The 23761-nt window shown below is 44.7% G+C and overlaps 1 protein-coding gene across 5 annotated transcripts in view; it reads right to left on the reverse strand.

The window, feature by feature from the left end:
* Positions 1–23761, reverse strand: part of DBN1 (drebrin 1) — a 258527-nt gene that overhangs the window by 19950 nt on the left and 214816 nt on the right. For all 5 annotated transcript variants that reach the window (XM_078652761.1, XM_078652760.1, XM_078652759.1 and 2 more), the window contains 3 exons: positions 19595–19729; positions 14047–14825; positions 13139–13238 (listed from right to left, as the gene is read on the reverse strand). In XM_078652761.1, the coding sequence (XP_078508887.1) occupies positions 13139–13238; positions 14047–14825; positions 19595–19729 (1014 nt within the window). The remainder of the gene's footprint in view (positions 1–13138; positions 13239–14046; positions 14826–19594; positions 19730–23761) is intronic.

Here is a 23761-nt window from a genome sequence, read left to right on the forward strand (position 1 = left end):
GGAGCTTCAGAGTGGAGCTTCAGAGTGCAGAGTGGAGCTTCAGAGTGGAGCTTCAGAGTGCAGAGTGGAGCTTCAGAGTGGAGCTTCAGAGTGCAGAGTGGAGCTTCAGAGTGGAGCTTCAGAGTGCAGAGTGGAGCTTCAGAGTGGAGCTTCAGAGTGCAGAGTGGAGCTTCAGAGTGCAGAGTGGAGCTTCAGAGTGGAGCTTCAGAGTGGAGCTTCAGAGTGGAGCTTCAGAGTGGAGCTTCAGAGTGGAGCTTCAGAGTGGAGCTTCAGAGTGCAGAGTGGAGCTTCAGAGTGGAGCTTCAGAGTGGAGCTTCAGAGTGGAGCTTCAGAGTGGAGCTTCAGAGTGTCAAGAGCAATGCCAATAGCTCTAACTTTAACAAAGGCAAAACCATTGCATTGTAAATGCTTGTTTTCTTTGATTCCTGCTCGTGTCACTGCTTGCCCGTCTTTGGTGGTTCAGTTCGGCACCTGTCACTTAAACTCCTCGTCCCGTTCAAATACTGAGATAAAATGTCAGACGCTTCAGATGCGGTTTTCGAGGGCACAACTTCAATTTTCTCTGACTTCAAAGTGCAAGGATTTCCCCCAACCTCTCCTGCTTCACTTCTTGATGCTTTGGCGAGCCTTGGTCACAAGACCTTCCGCAGCCCAACCTTGCAGCACAGTTAAGGGCAAGACTTGGGCAACTCTAGCCACATTCACTCTGACTATTGTTTATATAATGTGAACCTGAGCAACCCGAAGGTGTTGGAGAGCTTTACATGAGAGCTAGTAACATTACAAAAGGTCAGATTAATTTTTGGGGGCATTTTTATAGGGTGCAAACTCGACTGACCTGAAGGTACTGGATCATTTTACAAAAGCACCAGTTACATTACAAAAGGTCAGATTAATTGTTTCATTATTAGCTGCGCTGGGATTAACGGCCAGATTCATCAAGCCGAAAACGGCTCGCAAAGGGCCAGATTCTGCGAATCTGGCCCTTTGCGAGCGCTATTTTTGCATTTGGGATTCATCATCCCAAATGCAAAAATCGCATTAGTAGAAATCGCAAATTTGCGAAGAATTGCATTTAAGGAATCTCAATTAGAGATTCCTTAAATGCAATTCATGAACCATTTAAAAATTGCGAATTCGCAATCTGGGGCCGCTATTTACCGCTATTATTTTTGCGATTTCTACATGAATCCCATTTTGCGAGTCGTTAATAGCGATTCCTTAATAATCGCTATTAAGGACTCACAAAACGAGACTTTGATGAATCTGGGCGTAAGTGATGCCAACACTGTACCTGTTTATTCATGATTTCCCCTCTACCTGAATAATGGGAGCAGCATTCGTCCCTCCCACCACCTACCATGTCGCTGCATGCCCACCCCGCTGCCTTATCCTATCGTCCTCCTCCTCTCGGAGCTCTAATTTCAAAGCACATTCATGGCAGCTCCCCAGAGACTGTGAGACCTTTTTTATTATATAATGTGAACTCGAGCGACCCGAAAGTGTTGAAATGCTTTACATGAGCGCTAGTTACATGACACAAGGACAGATTAATATTCGGGGGCATTTTTATAGAGTGCGAACTTGAGTGACCCAAACGTATTGGAGCGCTTTACAAAAGTGCCAATTACATAACACAAGATCAGGTAATTTTTTTTGTTTTTGGGTGCGCCGAGATTAAGTGATGCTGACGCCGTCCCTGTTTATTCATTATTTCCCCTCTACTTCACAAATGGGAGCACTTTGTTGGTGCTGTGTTCAGTGCTTCTATACCCAAGGGATTGGTTTCAAATGCTGTCAAATACTCTAGTGATGCAGTCGCACACAGAATTTTATAGTGCTGTTGACTTGCATCAAGGCTCTTGTTTTTCTGTCTGTGCATTAAAAAGCCTTGGAATATGTCCATAAATGTTTCCCAAGGCAAGCATGTATTCCTGAATCGGGCTGCATGACCCAGTGAGTAGCAATTGTATAGCTCTTCAATCCCTGGCAGCACAGCACCCAGGATAATGTGCTGCATGGCTAAACACTAATGTCCCAAAGGTGACAACTATTGGCTATGACAATTCTGGTTTCTTATAGTGTGTGCCCTTGTTATTTTTTCTCACATTACAACTACTGCTGCATTGTTGCATGTCCAGATTGTTTTGACTATTTTGCCATAGTCCCCTTGGTGACAAGCAAACCCATGTGTGCAAGTGCAAATGGAAAGAAAATTTGGTTTCTGTTCCTGATTGTTTTTGTTTGCTGTAGGTAATACAGGACTGCCCTTCTGACATCTAATGTATGAAGGGCCCTTTCAGCTTGTGATATTGGTTGTTGAAAAAACGCATGTAACTGTATGGCCTGGTTGACACGAAAGTGAAAAATCATCCGTGAGAGAAACTAAGGGCTAGTGCTCATTATCACTTGATCTTCTTACCTCCCTCCAGTAACCATTTGATGACTCGTGTGTTGAAATCCTGATGTCCTTTCCTTTGCAACAGTGTATAAACCAGTTTCATTTTGTGGAGGAGCACTTCCTTGTGGTAGGCCTTCCAGCCTCTTTTAGGACCTCCATGCCCCTTATAAGTAGCCTCAAGTGACAAAACACTAGGTCTTGAGGAGTCATGCCACTAGGCTGACAGTAGCAAGTTCCGGGTGGTATACTTGACCCCACCGTATTGTCAACAAATCGTGGTGAGCTGGGAGTCTCATAACCTTGTCTTGTGTCATCTCAACCAGGTCTGAGAACCAGGTGTGTCTGGCCCATTGTTTTGCTATCAGGATTCCACTCATGGGTGCTTGTTTGCTTTTTTTCTAGTAAGAGTGGTTTTAGCAAGATTGGGGAAAGTGCATGCAAATAACTCTGACCATTCTATTGATAAGGCTTTCTCTAGTGGCAGACGGTGTTGGTACCTGGATGCAATGCTCTGGCACTTTCTGTTCTGTTGAGTCGTACTGAGATCTCTGTCTGGCATGCCCAATCCTGATAGGTTAACCTCACTATTTATTGTTGGAGTTTCCACTCGTGAGGAATCTGCCATTGTTTAGCCTTTTCAGCATATATGTTCATACTACTACTGGTAGGTGTATTGCTACTAGCAAGGGAGTAGCCAGAATATTAAAATACCCCCTACTTCAAACCAAATCTCTTATGGCATCAAGCAAAGGAAGCAAGTCATCATGACCCTCCCCAGAATAGCACTCTGGTCTCTTCCATCCAAGCATCCACCTGCTGATATTCACAATTTCACCTTTACACTCTGTCATCCATTCATTCTTTCATCTATCATTCAGTCTTTCACCATTCGGCTGATCAGCCAAACCTATGCATCCATCTCCAAATCTACCACTCCAGCCTTTCACTCATTCTTCTCTCCATCCAAGCTTTGACTAATACATCCATCTTTGCTTTCAGTCATCATTCCATCCATCCTTGCACTTCATCACTCCATTTCCCTCATTCATCAACCATCATTTCACTCTTCCTTCCACCCAGCAACTCAAACATGCATTCATTTACCCTTTCACTTACCAATCCACCCTTTGATTTATCCAACCATCCTTTTACTCATCCGTCTGTCCATCCATCCACCCTCCCTTTAACTCATCCATCCATCCTTTCATTCATCCATCCATCAATCAATCCATCCAACCTCCCTTTCACTTATCCATGCATTCTTTCGGTCATCCATCCTCTTTTATCCATGCGCTCATCCATACTTTCGTTCATCCATCCATCTGTTCAACCTACCTTTCACTCATCCCATCCATCAATTCATCTACCCCTCCCTTTCTTTCAGGAATCCATCCTTTTACTCACTCATCCATCCATCCTTTCTCATCACCCATCCACCCTTTCACTTATCCATCCACCCTTCCTTTCACTCACCCATTCATCCATAAATCAACCCTTTCACCCAATCCATTTTCACTCATCCATCCATCCATCCATCTACCCACCCATCTTTTCACTCACACATCCACCCATCCATTCATTCACTCAATAGCTTCCCTTTGTCTGCCAAGTTGCAGACAGAAGAGGCCCATTAAGAAATTGATTGATTGATTGATTGTGGGTTTCTAAAGCGCTAGAATCGACTCCCGAAGGAGTATCTCTGCGCTGTAGACCGCTGGGGAACCCGTCCTGCCTTTCCCTATGAGATGGTCCCTACTGGGTATCTCCAAGGTGAAACCAGGCATCCCCGGTGTATGTGGGGGGCCGTTGTGGAGATGAGGCAAGCCGAGTGTGATCCCTGGTTAGAGTAGGCACCGAGGCGAGAATTATCGAGTCCGCTGACCCTGGTCCACGACCCTGCCGCGTCGGGGATAGAACCCTGGTCCCGGGCCGTTCTCTGCTCCCGGGTCTGCTGCCTCTAACCAGTGAGCCACACCACTCCACTTGAGCCACAAATCCACCATGGTGTAGCCTCTAAAGTTGGGGGGTTCACCTTTTCACTCATCCATTCAAACATCAAATTACTAATTCATCTATCCACCCATCCATACTTTCACTAATCTTAATGAGGCCCTAGATCTGGGCTACTTACGAGTAATGCTGAAAGAAGCAAGGGTCACTCCCCTGTTGAAAAAACCCGGGGCGGATGCGTCAGCCTTAAAAAACTACAGACCCATCTCACAGCTCCCTTTCCTTGCCAAAATATTGGAACAACATGTCCTGAAATCCCTTTCAAAATATCTAGATGACCACCATCTTCTCCACTCTAGACAAGCGGGTTTCAGGACACATCATAGCACTGAGCTGGTGATGGTGTCGGTTTTGGATGAGCTTAGATGCAGGGCCGACAACAAACATCCGAGTGCCCTGATTTTATTAGATCTGTCAGCGGCATTCGACACGGTCAGTTATGACATCTTGCTGTGCCGGTTGTCGAATCTGGGCATAAAAGGACAAGCACTCCAGTGGCTAAGATCGTTCCTGACCAACCGCACCCAGAGAGTCCAAATGGGGGACCAGGTGTGGGCTGCGGGCTCCCTGACCTGTGGAGTCCCCCAGGGTTCTGCGTTGTCTCCACTCCTCTTTAACATCTATCTGCAGCCCTTGGTGGAGGCGCTCACAGGCAGGGACTGCCAGGTCTTTAACTACGCTGACGACACCCAACTCCTAGTCCATCTTGACCATACCAGCCAGGCTCAAGAATCCGTGAGAAATCTTCTCAGGTACACGGTTAACTGGATGGCAGCTAACTCGCTAAAAATCAACCCGGATAAAACCGAGGTGCTTATTGTCCCAGTTCAAAATAGCCCTTGGTGCGAACTGTTCTGGCCCTCAGAGTTAGGTGGGGCTCCAACCCCAGTACCAATAGTAAAGAGCCTGGGTCTGAAGATCAACTCTGAGCTGTCGATGTCTAGCCAGGTATCGACAGTGGTGGGTATATGTATGGGCCTACTCAGGCAACTACGGAAACTTGTCCCTCTCCTTTCCACCTCTGTCCTACCATCAATTGTATCAGCTACGGTCATCTCCCGGCTAGACTATGGGAATGCCCTTTATTTAGACATCCAACAGAAGCTACTACGGAGGCTGCAGGTTGTTCAAAATGACGCAGCTAGGTTAATCTTTAGCCTCCCTAGGCGTACGAGAGCCACCCCCATGCTGCATAAATTGCACTGGCTGCCTATAGAACAGCGGGTGCACTTTAAGAGCCTGTGTATAGCCCACAAGGCCATACACGGAGATGCGCCAAAATATATAAAAGACAGAGTACAAAAGTACATGCCGGGACGGACTCTGCGTTCTTCAGAGACCTGCAGATTAGCCTCTTCCAGATACAACCTCAAGACCAAAGGGGGCAGAGCGTTTTCGATTCTCCTGCCACGGATCTGGACTGACTTACCAGAGTCCTTACGGAGGGAACCAGCCTTGCTCCCCTTTAGAAAGCTGCTAAAAACACACCTGTTCAGACAACACTGACATCTGTTTAGCCCGCCGCCCCGCAGTCTTGCAGTGCCCTGCTCCTTCTCTTAAGCGCTTAGAGACCAGTGGTAATTTGCGCTATATAAAAATAAAATAACATAACATAACATAATCATCCATCCTTTCTCATCCTCCATCCAACTTCATCCATCCATCCATGCTTTCGTCCAGCCATCCAATCTTTATTTATCCCTCCATTCTTTCACTTATCCATCCCCATGTTTATCCATCCACACATCCACTCTTTCACTCATTCACCCTTTCATCCATCCTCTCACCCTTTCATTCATTCTTCCGCTTATCCACCCACCCTCCCTTTCACTAATCCACTTATTCATCGTTGCATCCATCTTTTCACTTATTCATTCACCCATCCACTCTTTCACTAAATCCATCCACCCTTTCACTCACACACCTATCCATCAGTCCTTTCACTCACTCAGCCAGCCAAACACCCACTCTTTCGAGTTATTTATGACCTTTGTCTGCCGCGCTGCAGACAGAAGAGGCAGATCAAAGAACTCCACCCACGCTTTAGATGCTAAAGCGTATGGGGAGGGGGAGGGGGGTTCACAACACCCCTGGCTACTAGTATTATCTTTTACTGCATGGCCTATCTCCATATGGCCTGTGCTTGTGTGGAGAGTGCATGGGACCTTTTAACTATTTGTTGTGGCAGAAAATGGTGAGCATGTTTTTCGTGTGGATTTTAAATGTTTTTGCCCTCCCGAGTCTGGAAGGCTTTTAAGGCTAAGAAGAATGTTTTCAGTTCAAACACGTTTTGTGTTTCACTACCTCCCCCGGACCCCATAGGCTCCTGGTGTTCAGTTTTCCCATGTGGGCCCCCGACCCTGTGCGGGATGCATCAGTTGTGATGGCTCTGTAGAAGTGGTCTGTTTGAAATATCTGATTGTTGTGATGTTGTTTGTGTTTCACCACTGTATCTATGTGTATTGTTTCTGTGACAACCACTAGATCCTCCCACCTCTAGGTTGAAGTGGTCTCATGTGAAGTCTGGCAAGGAGTATTTGGGGGGTATACGAGATGCCATCATTCCCATTAGCTTCCTGACTGTCAGAGGTTGGGCCTTCTGATAAAAAGAGAGTTTGTTCCCTCAGTGCCTGGATCCTCTTTGCCACTGGGAAGACTTTGTCTTCCCTGGAATTTAGTCTCACTCCTAGAAACGTCTTCTCCCTCTCTGGAACAGGGACGATTTCTCTTGGTTCAGGGAAAAACCTAGTCTGTGGAGTATCTTTATCTCCATATTTATGCTGCCCTGGCACAGCCTGAACAACTTTGCCATTACCAGCCAATTGTCCATGTATATACATGGATCTCCATTTTCCCCTAGTGTGCTGTCACTACACTGAGGCATTTTGTAAAAACAGTCTGCGCAGATTTTATCCTAAACAGCAGTACCACGAACTGGTAATGTGCCTTGTAGACTAGAAATGGTGGGACGCTGCCATGTCATTGGGATGCAGCGGGTGGGGTGAGCATTGAGGAAGGAATAAGTATTTAATTCTTCCTCTTAGGAAAACAGTGTCCAGTTCCTGCCACCCCTCCTCTGTTTCCAGTCCTACGAATGTCTCTTGTGCAAACTGGCCCTTTTCAGTTTCTCCTTCATACACACACATTTCCTCCTCTTGTTCTTCTTGGGGCTTTGGTATGGGTAGAGGTGCCAGCTTAGTTTGCTCTTTTTCCCTGGCTTTCTCTCTTTGTGGACTAAAACTGAATTGTAAGTCTTTAAAGTAGTTGTTAAATTCCTTTGTCCTTTTCATGAGGTTCTCCAATTCGGCCTCGAGGACGTGTTTCTTTCGACATAAAGGGTCTTTTTTTGGTCATTGTTGTGTCATAGCCTTTTTGGCTGCTGAAGTCTCCTTCTCTTGAGACTCCTTGCTCATCCTGTGCTCCCAAAATGCCTTTTGGAGTCAAGGCTAGTTCCAAGGGTTTACCTCACAACAGAGTCTTTCGACTCCGACCCTTGGGGTTCTTTATGCTTGAGCTTCCAATTCTTCGCCGATGTTTTATGCAATGGGGTGGCCATCGAGGAATTTGAGTCAGAGGATCTCGGGTGCACTGCACCCCTACTGTACTACCTGGCACTATTATGTGACACTGTCCTTTGATGTCCTCTACGGTATCTTCTTCTACTCAATCTTTAAGACCTACTCAGCGATGGAGCCTTCCCCTTGTGCCAATGTTCTCATCACACGATTGCCCCAGGTCTTAGAGCAATGCATGTTTGAACCAAGACTGTGCCATTGCGTAGTGTACCAACCTCTGCTTTTCCCTTATATTCAGGGTCTTTTCTTCGAAATTCAGCATATGTCAAACCCCATTGAGCTGTGGTCCTTTGGCAGACAAAGGTAGAACACCTTGTGGTTGTCTTTCTGGTTGAACTTGTGGCGGCACTTTGGTAAATATCCAAAGTGGTATGCGCCATACCTGTTGTTCATGCTCCGACCCATACGGATGAGGTCCTTGTGTGGAAAATGTCCAGATTCAGTGTGTGTGTGCTTTCCTGGTCTCCCTTGACATACATCAACAAAAAAATCTCATGTCTGCAGGTATGAGTCTTTGAGCTCTGTTTGCCATATAGTCTTCTTTTTGCAGACAGAACTACGTCTGGTAAGGTTGTCATCATGAACTTTTGTGTTTTGATGAACTTGTTTAGCGTCCAAAAATTTAGGATGGGCATTCGTGTCTTGTCCTGTTTTGGTACTAGGAAGGAAACTGAGTACACTCCATGGTGCTTCTCTCTTGTTGATACTTTCTCTATCACGTTCTTATTTAACCCGTTTGTTGCTTCGAACGTTCTGCGCCAGTGCTGAACGTTCGGAAAAACGGGTGCGTCTGCGTCGGCCAACGGACGTGCGCAGCACTGGCAAAGTAGTGCTCGCGACGACCGTTGGCCGACGGCAGCACTAAAGGGGTTAAGAGATCCGTGACATCTTGTTACAGATGCAACAGTCTTCCACCTGCAGGTCTTGGTCTTTGGCCTGATTGATGGGAGTTTTCAGAACAGTTCTATAGAACAGGTATATAGGATAATGTTTAGGCTCCACTTGTCGCAGGGGATTGTTTTCACACATGGAAAATCCTCTGATCCTGCCCCCTACTGTTGATGTCTGGGCAGAGCTCTACTGGTAATTCAATTGCTCACTGGTTCCCCCACCCCTCCCCCCCTTGGGACAATACCTCTTCCTCTGGCCCTTGAAAGAACTGTCTTGGTGTAGTGAGGTACTGCCACTGACCTGGCTGGTACACTCTGTGTATCAATCTGTGACAAAGAATAGACGAAGGGCAGTGATCTGTGCCCATTCCCTTGTAGGTGCTCTCTTCCTTGCGTGACACCTCTCTAGAATGGGCATCTGAACTGAAAGGAGACCATCACCTCTACAGTCATGTTGTCCTTCTTCATTCTTTGTAGTGATTTGTCCACTGATTTTCCAAAGAGGCTCTCCCTTGTAATTGGCAAGTTTATCAGAGATACCACCTCCTGCATGAAGCCAGAAACTCTCAGCCAGGCATACCATCTTAAGGTGGTGTCCGAGAACAGCAGTCTCCTGGCTGTGTCAGCTGTGTCTAATGCTGATTTTGGGCATGTATTGGAGATGGTTTTGCCACCTTGAACCCGTGCCTTCGCCCTCTTATTGTACTGCTCTGGGAAGTATTGAGCAGAGTGTTTGAGTTTGAGATAACCCATTAAGAGTCTGCTGAACTCTCCGTCTTGCGTCCCACCATTTCTAGTCACTTACTTTCTCTATCATGGCAGCAGTCTGTTTGAGTTTTCTGCATACTATGGGGACTATTATGGATGTTGGTGGGATCCTGGGAAGAGAGCCTATACTTTTCCACCCTGGGAAGCAATGACTTGGATCTAGCTGGCTCCCTGAAGGTCCCTCACCATGGTCTACGACACCTAGGAACATAGCAAGGAACTGGTTCTTTTTTTGTGAGGGAAGCAGCATCTTCAAGAGCAATCGTGATTCCATCTGGTCGTCTTTCAAGTCAACCCCATATCTGCCAGCTGCTCTTTTGAATGTGACATTGTACACTGCCATGTCATTGGGATGCAGGGGGTGGGGTGAGCATTGAGGAAGGAATAAGTATTTAATTCTTCCTCTTAGGAAAACAGTGTCCAGATCCTGCCACCCCTCCTCTGTTTCCAGTCCTAGGAATGTCTCTTGTGCAAACTGGCCCTTTTCAGTTTCTCCTTCATACACACACATTTCCTCCTCTTGTTCTTCTTGGGGCTTTGGTATGGGTAGAGGTGCCAGCTTAGTTTGCTCTTTTTCCCTGGCTTTCTCTCTTTGTGGACTCAAACTGAATTGTAAGTCTTTAAAGTAGTTGTTAAATTCCTTTGTCCTTTTCATGAGGTTCTCCAATTCGGCCTCGAGGACGTGTTTCTTTCGACATAAAGGGTCTTTTTTTGGTCATTGTTGTGTCAAAGCCTTTTTGGCTGCTGAAGTCTCCTTCTCTTGAGACTCCTTGCTCATCCTGTGCTCCCAAAATGCCTTTTGGAGTCAAGGCTAGTTCCAAGGGTTTACCTCACAACAGAGTCTTTCGACTCCGACCCTTCGGGTTCTTTATGCTTGAGCTTCCAATTCTTCGCCGATGTTTTATGCAATGGGTTGGCCATCGAGGAATTTGAGTCAGAGGATCTCGGGTGCACTGCACCCCTACTGTACTACCTGGCACTATTATGTGACACTGTCCTTTGATGTCCTCTACGGTATCTTCTTCTACTCAATCTTTAAGACCTACTCAGCGATGGAGCCTTCCCCTTGTGCCAATGTTCTCATCACACGATTGCCCCAGGTCTTAGAGCAATGCATGTTTGAACCGAGACTGTGCCATTGCGTAGTGTACCAACCTCTGCTTTTCCCTTATCTTCAGGGTCTTTTCTTCGAAATTCAGCATATGTCAAACCCCATTGAGCTGTGGTCCTTTGGCAGACAAAGGTAGAACACCTTGTGGGTGTCTTTCTGGTTGAACTTGTGGCGGCACTTTGGTAAATATCCAAAGTGGTATGCGCCATACCTGTTGTTCATGCTCCGACCCATAGGATGAGGTCCTTGTGTGGAAAATTTCCAGATTCAGTGTGTGTGTGCTTTCCTGGTCTCCCTTGACATACATCAACAAAAAAACGTTTTTTATCCTGATTCTCTGATGCCTTCATCAATAACACTATTTTGTTCTCTTCGGCTCCAGAACTCTCGGTTGTGCTTCCAGAACCAAAAGAGAGAAAAGAATCTGAAGATGATGACCATGCAAATGGGCTTCCAGGGCATTAGTCTGACATTATGTAAGAAAGGCATCGCACAACACGGTCACCAACGCCAAGATACCCACAAAAAATTAGAGAGAAAAAGACAGGACTCAGACAATTTTGGACCCACCCACTCAATGACGAAATAATGCACAGAATTTGATTCCAGAAAAGATTCATGCTGCAAAACCGACCTTTCAACACGCTTACAGGCTTATTAAAGGCCTCAAGAAAGGGATGTACGACATTACAACGCATGCTTTTACATCGCATGCTTTTACAACGCGGTTTTTACAACGCATACCATTACAACGCATAGTGCTTTTGGGCGCTGGATAGTGAATAATTTAATTTACTATTCCAACTCCAGTCCCCGTGGACACTAGAGAAGGTTATTGGATAGTAAATTAACCTATTCCCTATCCTAGAGCGCCCCCCAGCGCAATGCGTTGTAATGGTTTGCGTTGTAAAAGTTGCGATGTAAAGGCACTGCGTGGTAAAAGTTGCATTGTAAGTGATGTTTTCCTCAAGAAAGCTGTGGGTTTAGACGGTTAGTGTATTGAGACAGAATTATGCTCTTGACAAGGCAATGTCATCACCATGAGGCACCAGCAATGCAACTTTATCTTAAAAGTTCTTGCACTACAAAGTTCCTTATGAAAACTGGCATATTGGTGTGGTGCAAATGCGTCTCTCTTCAATCACCATTAATCTGAGCTTTAGTATTCATCTCAATTGCAACAAATTAAATGGTAGACAAAGGTGCCCAGGCATAACCACAAAGATTACATTTTAAATGTGAAGTGTCAAAGAAAATGGAGTTTGAATATACTACACATACATGGTTATTCTAGAGGATGGTAACAGGCAAGCCAGGAGAATATTGCCTTCCTACACTGAATGATGACATGGTATTGAAGTGGGGATTCGCATTTTGAGATTTGATCAGGATGTAGCATTTGACAATGCTGAATACTATGTTGCTATGTATCTGGGACCACAAACCATATATATATTTTTTGTAAGTGTCAAAGATAGTGGGTGGTATGCATCCATCACCAGCGTGTAGTGGTAATGTGGTGCGACCAGTGGCTAGAAGTCGAAGTGGGGTTTGAAGCCAGTCACTAACCAAAGTAGGGGCATATAAATCATGTTCTTCAATAGGGTTTTTCCCTGAAAACTGTTCTCAACCACCTGTGGATTCAATAATCATAGGGACCAGAAGCAACCCTTTCAAATCCAGGCCAACGTCGAGGTAGCATGTTTACTGACTATTTCCACAGTTATTTATCTCTCCTCACTATTGTGTGGGAACATTGTGTGTTTGTAAGATGTTAAATCAAGGAAGGAGACAACCAAGTAGCAGGCCTGCCATCCTCCTATCACAATAGTTTCCTTTTGTAAAACTAACCTTTCCCCTACTCTATACCTTCTCAGAGAGAAATAACTCTGCACAGACACCCATTACAGATGCTCAGTCAACCACCATGTCTAGACATGTGACGTATAGAAAGAATGTCCTAAATGATAACCCAGGGTTCATATAAGATGACATCCTAATTCACAGTACTCCAAGAATCCAAGAGACATGCAAGGTAAAAACAAGAGCAAGGAAATATGTCTGTGTTCGTCTGGGCGTCCAATGAAGCAATGGGCTGCCTGGGTTTACGACATGGCTGACGGCTTTTTTGTCTAAGGCTTTCATGAGTAACTCTCTTCCAGGCAATGTATGGACACTTCAGACAGCCAGCGTCACCTGACCAAACACCCAACTCATACCACCTGGACTACCTTCCTGAGCTCCTAAAAGTCATAAACAAAACACCAGAAGACAGCTCCAGTCTAGTAGGCCCAACCCAGCACACCAGCAGACAGGCTTCCAGCTACCAACCCCGGCCAATATGTAGGACTTTGCAAAATGTGCATGGTTGCGAATGTCTTACCTGGAGGCTTGTTGTAAAATACTGGAGGGGCCTTGGCAGATAGTTCGTCTGACTGCGCAAACTCATCATCTTGCGATTGGCTGAAGTAGCCTTCACTGACCTGAAAAAAAGTAAAGAGAATGCTTTAGTGGTTACAGCTTCTACAAAAGAGAACGTGGTCCTACCTCTGAACCCTCCCTTCCATCGAGACCCTGAAGTGTGGGACAAAGAACTACTGTGAGGACCAAGAAGACAGTCCCCGCAAGTGTCAGACAGAGGGATCTGTGGGAGGGTGAAAAGAATTGAGACATCTACAAGGAATCAAAGTGGACACTGCAATGTAACTGAGGTAGGACCAGCCTCACACACCCAGAGTAGGAGATATAAAGCTCTGGGGTACAGAGACAGTCCAACCGACCTTGGTTAGTTTGTGTTACAGTTCAGTGGACTTATGACTTAGTTGTTTGGTCTGGACTGTTTCTACTGGAGAAGGATCAAAGACAATTTGGTTGCTAGTCCTGGCCTGTAGTAGCGCAGGGAGCAAAAAAGGGGGACTGGAATGAGGCCGAGTGATGGAGATTAATTCAAGCATTCAATCCATCACTTTTTGTTTTTTCTGAGAGACACACCCTTAGGTCAATTGATGTGGTCAGACCTGGGACCAGTGCTAACTGCGCCAAAGACCTCAACGTGCACCTCATTCATGAGGCCCAGAAAGGCAAACAACCACCTGGGGTTGCTTATGTTCCCAATTTAAGCGAGGTAGGGTTGCTTATAGTTGGTGTCTGTAATCACAGGGTGAGCAAAAAAACTATGGACTGGAACGCTGCCCTGAGCCATTACCGTTAGTCTACAATAATGAAAGTATTTCACCCATCACTTTTATGTTTTCCATTAGTGACGTGCACTGGTGTCAAGGGGTTGCTCACCATAGCCCCTTCCTTCTGTGGGGTTTCGCCATTGGTCATCATGTGAGATTCTTCTAACTCCACCAACACCACAGGTATTTCGCGGGAGCTGGAGGCTTCCTGCAAAGCATGTTGGTAACTGAGTGTCATCTGATGTGGCCCCTCAATGTCGATGATACTCTGAGGGTCGTCCTCTGGCTCCAAGTCACAGAAGGTGGCTGGCGGTTCAGGCAGCTCATCAAAGTTCAGGAGGTTATCGTCCATCCCACCCGCCAGGCTGTCTAGGGCTGTCATCTGCATGGGCTCCCCTGTGGTCAAGGGTACTGGGACTTCCTCTACCCCTCTGCCAGTCTCCTGCTCTGTCGGGCAGGGTGCTGCCCAGGCACCGGTCTCCTGCTCCCCTGGGCAAGGCGCTGCCCAGCCACCAGCTTCATCGCTTTGCCAAAGATCTAGAAGGTTCTGGCTTTTGTCCACAGCAGTGGGACCACCATCAGTGTTTGCGTTGTCCCCAAGGTCCATGATGCTCTCTGCCTCCTCAGGAAGGGGGGCTGCTGGAAAGGCCTCAGACTCTTTGGTTTCCATGAACGCCAGGTCATCCACCTGCACCAAACCGTCAGTAGGAGCCCAAGACATCTGTGGGTCAGGCAGATGGGCCGGGTGAGGAGGTGGGCACTCGTCTACAAGCTTGGACTCCTGCGGCATCTGTCCAAAGGGGTTCCATGGATCTTCTGTCACTGGGACACTTGCAGGCATCACCTCCTCTTGGCCTGCATCTGCATTGAAATCTGCAATCAGGGAACCTGCAGGTGTTGGGAAAAAATGACAGGTATATTTAGTCTGTGGAGAAACAATTTACTATTTTCATCTTGGGTAATCAAAGAACTGCCTGGTACTTAGTACTCTGCATTTACTCCTCCAGCACAAATTCTTTATTGCCACCTCCACAATCACCATTTCTACGAATAGATGAGCAGTACTGTTTACCAAAGGACTGATGCCATGAAAATTAAGCACTATTTATTGATATCTTAGTATGCAAATTCTTGTCAATCAATATTCTAGTCAACCATCCATTCATCTGCATTAAATCACACCCTCTTCCTTTTTCCTCTCGCTCCCAATGTGAAAGTGCCACAACGGGAAAGCAAAATGCCCCTGGGATCTTGTGCAGACAAGTATTGAAATACCCCAGCAGGTAGTAAGCCCACCCATCACCATTTAGTCCCATAATAATATGTATTTCTGTTTCTAAAGACAATACCTTGGTGCCTCCTTCTCTGAATTTGAAGCCCTCGCCCACAACAGACACAAGGAGTTGAGGAGAGGACATTAAGAGTTAAATTAGTAATGCAGACGGGGGAAGGACCCTTTGAGAGGTGACTTACTCGCGGCTCTTACCCCAAGAAAGTGACTCATTAGCCATACCTCCAGGGCAAAGTATGTATCCAAGAGTTCAGATTGGGAGGACAACTCAAGCTGTATATTGGCACCTAAAATGCCGAATTTTGCAAAGAGCTTTTCCGTACCACCCCAGTCCTAAATGCGCTTTGCTCAGTTTCCTGGATGTTCTTTTCATCATCTATCAAACTTTCTCCCGATCTGTCAAGATAAGCTAGAGTCCGCTCACAGTGATCTCTGAAATTAGGGCAGTTAAGCATTTCTCTGCATTCATTATTGTGTAGCCACACTGTACGGGTTGTATGCTTTGTGTTTCACTCCAGGACCTTTGAAAATAAACTTGCGATTGAGGAGTTTGAAACATCTGCAGCTTTTGTTTATCACATGTTTAAATTGTCCTTAATCTATTTTCTAGTCACTCCCCAAACATGAACTTGTTCAAAAGAAAAATCACCAAACATATCTCTGTTAAAAGACATTTCTTAAACCATTCTTTTAATTACTATTGCTAAACATAAAAACTCTTCTCATTTCTCAGATCAGAGTCTACCAAACCTAGCAAAAAAGACATGAGGAAGCACTGAGCGACCACACTGGACAAAGTAGATAAATCTCTCCTTAAAAAAAAAAGAAATCTGCTGACACAGATGAACTTCATACCATCCATCCAGGATCACCTTCCATTTTTATCAGTCCATTTGGAGTTGTGTTATAAAACCAACAGAAGCAGGTTATCAATAAGAAATATCATGCATGATCTCCAGTCTGGATTAAGAGCTGGGTGTAACAACAAAATACTAGTTCTGCAAATCATCAGCAATACCGTGCGCACCATTGACATTGGTGACTCTTGCCTTTAGATTCTACTAGATCTATAGGTGGCTTTTTGTTACTGTCGATCACGGTATCGTATTACAATCTTTAAGAGACTGCATGGGTATTGAAGACAAGGTCTTGAGCTGGTTTGAAACCCACTTCACTAAGTGATCACAATAGATGAAGGTAGATCCCCCAAGAGTCTATTCTAGCACCCGTTTCCTTCACTTACCATCTTGAACTACAGGAAGACATCATTAAGGGCTCTAGCATATTACATCACCAATAGATGGATGATAACATGGTCTCCACCAGTAATTATATCTCCAATTTAGTTAAGATTCGAGACAAAATCCAGTCCTGGATAACAGCCCATTGCTTACAATTCTACCCCAACAAAACAGATACTCTCTTTACCATCCCAACTCAAAGTTGGTTGGATTTTATGAATACCTTGAAAAGTGCACAGTCATCACTGAAGGCATTACCTCATTCTATAAAGTCACCTAAAAATATACACACATTTTAAAAAGATGCCAAGAAAAGACAATTACCAGCCGATGCTCACCTGTGGTATAAAACCTCTGCTACTGGAACAAAACCTAAAGAAAGTTGTTCAAGTCATGCTCCTCTAAGAGCAGACTATGGTAACATAATTCTTATTACTATTCCTAAAACTCAACTGATCTCCTCTTAAGAAAGGCACATCACTGTGAAAGAACGCTCCAACCAAATCACTCCAATACCTATAGCCCTGGCTCTCCATTCAGTGACCATTATTAAATAGTACACACTTGCGTGCCTACCGCATAAACCTCTTCAGTCTTATTCTTCTCACCGATAGGCAAGATTTCTGAGGATTTGTGGCAACAGTGTTACATACTTTCTCATTAAAATACACAGGGGACTAATAGGCATCCTGGTCCACTCTTCTGGCTTCAATGCAGACAATGTTCAGTTTTTGCTGAGCCAGTCTGGCCCATCTAGCCAGGTCCCACACCGACAATTTCTGGCTGCGTAAAAAAGCATTAGTGTATTGTTCGATTCCCATCTCTCCTTTGAGCTCCAGATGCAAAAGATATGGTTGGCCTACTTCTCCAAATTCCAGCTCCAGTGTAAAGTCCAACCACTTTTACCAGTCCAATGGAAAAGCAGAAGTGTTTGGGGCTTGATTTGTTTTCCAATCAAGTCTAAGGGACTGCCCTGTACTTAGGAGTGCAGGAGGCCAGGATTTAAATACTGCAAACAATGAAGAATATGGTGATCAGACGGGTCAGTGCCGTCTGCATATACAATCATGTTTCAGAGGCCAGATGTTTCCGCGCTCACTTCCAACGAAGCAGAGGATCCATTATAAGGCACTCCGAATAATCAATCGGGCTTACCAGACAACTGAACTCCCTTTCCTGTCGGATTTTATTGGCAGCGAATGTCCAAGCTAGCCTTCTGCAGGCCTATAAACAAGGCCCATCTCAGAATTCTGGATCTGAAATGGATGTGATGCAGAAGTGGAATTTTTAGGGTTCTGGGGTAATGATTGTGAAACTATTTACTATTCATTTTGGCTTCTATTATCAAATCAGACTTCTTAGGAAGGAATTGTTTGCTTTGTTGATTTCTCTATTTGTTGGTCTCCATGAGGTTTCTGGTGTTATGTGGTTTTCCTTACACGTTGTTTTTAAGTCGCAGGGTGCCACAATACCGCTTCTTGTCAAAATGCCCTGTATTGAAATATGACCAAATCTGGGATTCGTTTCAGAGTTTTGTGAATAGCAATCTCAGACGATGGAGGCCACGTCGTTACCAATCTGAAATAGTTAGGAAATCTGACCTTTTTATGGAACATGATCCGAGACATACTGTAAAAAGTAAGCAATATTATGCAAACTCATGTACTCAGAGACATCATCTTCTCTACTCGCTTCAAGTTTTTTTCTTAACTAATGACTTAAAAATGCATCTGTAACCTATATTAATCTTATTGTGAAATGGGCTTCACAGGAGATACTAATGCATCACCTATCCTTCCCATTTGATTTTCTTAATAGAAGATAACGTTGCTCAAAACATTTTTTTTAAAGTTGCAATTAAAAAGAATATTAAAGCGCTCAAAACTCTTAACAAAAAAACATTGTGTTAATCACTCTAAAGGTTTTCTCCCAAAATCAGGAACTACTTACCCCCTCTTTTATCCACAGCATACCCTCCGCCACAAAAGAACTATAATAACTTATTTTTAACCAGCGCTTACCTAACTTTGGCCCAAACACTTACCCCCAGATTCATCAAAGTCCCGTTTTGCGAATCCTTCACAGCGATTATTAAGGAATCGCTATTAAAGACTCGCAAAACGGGATTCATGTAGAAATCGCAAAAATAATAGCGATTTCTACTGTCTCCTTATTTGCGATTCGCTAATTGCTAATCGCAAATAAGGAATGGCTTTACCATTCATTCCTATGAGCCTAAAGGCCCATAGGAATGAATGGGGAGTCATTCCTTATTTGCGATTAGCAATTAGCAAATCGCAAATAAGGAAGCAATTTCAAGGGTGCCAGGGTGTCCAAAGGACACCCTGTAGCACCCCTGAAATGCTCATGTACACTGGTGTTGCGCACACACATGTCCAAAGGACATGTGTGTGTGTAACATACAACTTAGAAAAATGCACTAAAGTGCATTTTTCTAAGTTTTCGCTATTTACCACGAAGTCAGACTTCGCGGTAAATGGCGGCCCCAGATTGCAAATTCGCAATTTTTAAATGGTTCATGAATTGCATTTAAGGAATCTCTAATTGAGATTCCTTAAATGCAATTCTTCGCAAATTTGCGATTTCTACTAATGCGATTTTTGCATTTGGGATGATGAATCCCAAATGCAAAAATAGCGCTCGCAAAGGGCCAGATTCCCAGAATCTAGCCCTTTGCGAGCCGTTTTCGGCTTGATGAATCTGGCCATAAGTTCATGAAACTATCTTTTTTTCATTTTCTTTCAGAACTCCATGGTAATTTATGTATTTTCATCTTCTCCACTTTGGGTGCTGCTGCCAACCTTAAAATCCTATTCGGCCCCCCAATTCATGTATTGCTTCCATTAGCTCACCCCACACACCTTTTATTTCTGGTTTTCCCCAGCAACTGAGTTGCCCCTGCCCGGCCTTCGAGGAGGGTATTGGCTTTGCTAATGCCTGTTTAACAGGACAAGGAAGCAGTGATTGGTTTGAAGAGTGCCTCTGCCTTGTCAAGCATCAAAGTGGGAGCCCATTAGTAGACTTTACAGTGGTTTTGAACAGGACCAGTTACACAAAGCATCTAACACATGTCCCATAGTCGCCCCACCTCTTGAATCACTCACCTTTGGGAGCTGGGTAGGGAGTGTCTGGAGGCCCCTCACTGTCGTCACAGATGGGGGTGCTGGAGGAAGGGCTGGAGTCGGGTGGACTGGTGGCTGAGGAGCCGGGTGTTCTTTGGGCAACATCGGAGTGACTGCCTGAAAAATTAGAGAAAATTGAGTCAGATGGAACCCAGTGGGTGTAAGGTGTCGGGCTGAGTGATACATACCAAGGGGTTACCTCTAAATTAGCAAATAGAGTGATCGCTGAAAGATAGGACTCATAATGGAAAGATCGGTAGGAGAAGCGGAGGTAAAGAAAACTAATCCAAAAGAAGAGGTTAATGGGGAAACCCCAGGGGCTGTACAAAACCGGAAGTGGAGGAAAAGAGGCATTCACAGGGCAATGGAAGGGCAGAGGAAGCCACCAAGTAACTAAATGAATTGGATCAAAGGGCCATGGAAAGACGTCTTGGGAAACGGTGGGAGAAACACAGGAACCAACATGTCACAGGGGTCTATTGGTAACAGCGGCATAACTGAAAAGTCACGAGAGAGTGAGAGCTTTATCAGAGGGAAGATTAGGCAAACTGGGTTTAAGATAGGGATGCATGGGACCATTCAGTACCTGGTCAAACAGACTTTAAAATGAGTATAGCTGTGGTGAAGTAGGAAGCGCCTAATGAAAAGTACAGTTCTCACCATGGAATTGGGATTACCGGGGGAGTGCAGACTGGTAATGGGGCAGTGGTGAACAACCATCACCAAGCAACTGAATTGAGGGATTCCTGGATGTCACTTTTAAACTGTGAGATTCATAGATGGTGTCAGTGGGAAACAGGAATTAACAGAAGGTGGGGAAGAACAAATTAGCGGAGTGTAGAGGACATGAGGATTCTGGAAGAGGGGTTGCACAGTAAGGATTGGGGCCTGGGGTGGACCTCGATGCCAAGGAACCAGTTGGAAATTGGGATAGTATTGAAAGCACTAGTCGATATAGGGTTGAACCTGTAAAGTATGACTTAGGCAGGAAAGGGAGTGTATGGATGTGGAGGTGGTGGTTGTTGAGCAGAGCTGTGGAAATTGAATGAGATGTGTGACTCCTCTTACTCGAGAACCATCCAACTCCTTAAAAAGTCATGATATTTCCCGATTGTATCCCTGTACCTAGACCAAGCTCCTCCCTATTGACGCTCTAATTGTTAGAACCGGTCTCCTGTCCCTTCTTGAGGATCCTTCCCCAGTGATGGCCCCTGTGAGCTTACATCACGTTCCCGTCCCAGCGTCACATCTTAAGGTGACTGAAGTACAGTTGATTTCATCCCACCTTTTACATAGGAGGAACCAAACAAAGAAGTTATCTTCGTACTCAACGTTCACCCAAAGGGGCATTACAAGACTTTAGAAACCGTTGTGTTCCTGGGCCTGTCTGAATAGATATTTCCATGGACTTTTTGGCCCTCAGTTTATGTGACCATCATGAATTTAGACTAGGAGAGGCCAAGGCATGTCGCTAGGGCTGGATCCATGAAAATTCTTTAGGAATCCCACTGACTTTACATGAATTCCAACCAGATTAAATGTTTCAAAGCAAGTCTGGAGACAAACTGATGGGCTCAACTCGCTCTGCACCCCTCCTCCAACTCCTTACTTTCATCGGCCTTGGAGTCAGATATGGAACCATGGAAGCGACACCTCTAGATCTAGAAGCTCTAATGAGGAGTAGGATGCTAGAGATATATAACTGTGGACTACGGAAATCTCCGGGACTTTCTTCACAAACACTGAACTACTGTTATACCCCAAGAGTACGAATGGTTAACTGCTTTGTTTGGCTCTTGTTTTCATTCCATTTATATTTGTGCTGGCTGGTAAGTGACCCTCAGATTGTGAGGCATAAGACAGGAATTAGCAACTAAGAAATGCAAAGTCAACGGACAAATCTAGAAAGAGTCTGTTAGTCTGGTAGCATTAATTTGACATACGGAATAAAAAGTTATGAATGTGTGCGTGCAATGGTCAGCCTCAAGAAATATCTTGAAGTTATGCTGCATGGGGTATTTCAAACCCTGGTACATATTATAAAATGAATAAAACTTGTTAAAAAAAAGTCATAAATATATATATATATATATATATATATATATATATATATATATATATATATATATATATATATATATATATATATATATATATATATATCACGCCTATTTCCAGAATATCTTACATATAGTCCTCGCAGACATAGGCTGGACACCTGTGACCTGGAGCATCTTTAAAGTGAGAATTTAATCTCTTCAATTATCTTGTTCCTAGGTGACACCTTTATCCAGCATTCCATATTGCTGACTGCCCTGCTGTAAGAGGGTTGGTCAGTCTAATCCAGTTTACTTCATGATCCTTTCTGCTGCTGTCTTTTGACCCCTAGCCTCCTCTTCTCCTTTTCCAGGAAAGGTTGACTTCTTACTTGGGTGTTTGTTTTTCAAAGGCCAACTAGCCCGCAACCCTAGCTAGCAAATCTGTTACCTAGGTAAACCCAGCATTTCCAAAACCACTTGCGTATCCTCTCTTCTAATACGCCCTCTCCAACACCTTTGCTACATTATGCAGTCACACACTCTCTCATCCACCACCAAGTGATGCCCTGCGCATGCTCTCCTGGTGCTAACTTGTTGGACTCGCTCTTTAACAGGACAGTACCTAGCAACCACAGAACCATCTTTGAAAAGCAAACAATTACTATCAGCACACCCTATTACTTCACCAATACCATTAAGAGGCACTAAGAGACAGGAGCTACTCCCACATTTCAAAAAGGTGAAAGCCTTCCAAAACAACTCCCAGAACTAGTACTGTCCAGAAGGTGCTCAAGATCACACTCAGATCTGTTCTCTGTACAAACTATAAGAGTGTGGCGACAGTTTTGTTAGTTGCTGGGCATCTCCCTCACTTGATGACGGTCTCTCCCATGGGAAATTCTTTGTAGCTTTCAGACTAGCCTACCCCCATTGTTGAAGAAGACCCAAGTTGGCACCTCTGATATCTCCAACTTTCACCCGTCCAATCTCCAATAGAAACGTGTGACTTTAAAAATGAATAACGCACTACTTACAGACAGCTACTCTGATGTAGGTCTATTTACTCAATCGCCACATACCACGGCCTTCTAAGATCATGGAATGAACAGTGAATCACACCTACTCAATTGCAGAACCTGATGATTGGCTGGACCTGGCCCAGGCAGGGTCTGCACTCTCAGATAAACTGGATAAGGGATAACTGGCATACGGGACAGCTTCAGGTATGAGGAGGACATGAGCCGATCATAGCTCTGATTTTATTGGACGTGTTGGTCATAAAAGTGTATAAATATAATGAGTATATAAATTGCCACTGAATCCACAAGAAATTTGTTCTCAGTGTGCTCATGTTTTATGATGAATGGGTGGCAACCAATGGTTTAATAATAACCCAACTAAAACTAAAATAAGGTTGGGAGAAGACTGTGTGGACATGTGGCCCATAACTTTGAACCCAATATGTGCCTCTTGATCCAAACTTGCTCGGATGCTGAAGAATCTTGGAGGTCTTTTTGTTGACAACCTATACATGGGACCCCAGTTGACTTGGGTGGTTCAAGGATTCTTTCAGCTTAAATCCTCAAAGAGAACATTCCCACATCTTGCTCCTGCCTACAAGGACTAAGCTGCTATGTGCTTGGTAACCTGTCAAGGGACTACTCTTGCTGCACTTATCTGGGGATTTCAGGATATCTTATCAATAGATAAGATACACTTTGTCACTCTGCAGCACATCTATTGCTCAGTCCCCCCATGCTCAGACTGCATCACACCAGCTTGTGAAAAACTGCAACCGCTCACAGTCGTTTAACACATGGATTTCAAGACACTTTGCACAACAAACCGAGCAAACTATCACAAAGAGCCAAAGAGAAATTCCAAGATTACTCTCCAGTTAGATCATGAGGGACATCATCTTGCTTAAATATTCTTGCAACAAGTCGAAGGGATAAGAGGGCAGGCGACAACTTGCCATAGTAGCCAGACATTAGAAACTATAAACCACATTGAACTCTGAAAACCGGTAAAAATACAGCTATTTATTGCACTGTGGCTATTGTAAGGACAGGTCTAATCTTGGCGCCAAGAAGCAACTCACAGTGACAGA

This window comes from Lissotriton helveticus, chromosome 7 (genome assembly GCF_964261635.1).
Source record: "Lissotriton helveticus chromosome 7, aLisHel1.1, whole genome shotgun sequence".
Taxonomy (NCBI): Eukaryota; Metazoa; Chordata; class Amphibia; order Caudata; family Salamandridae; genus Lissotriton; species Lissotriton helveticus.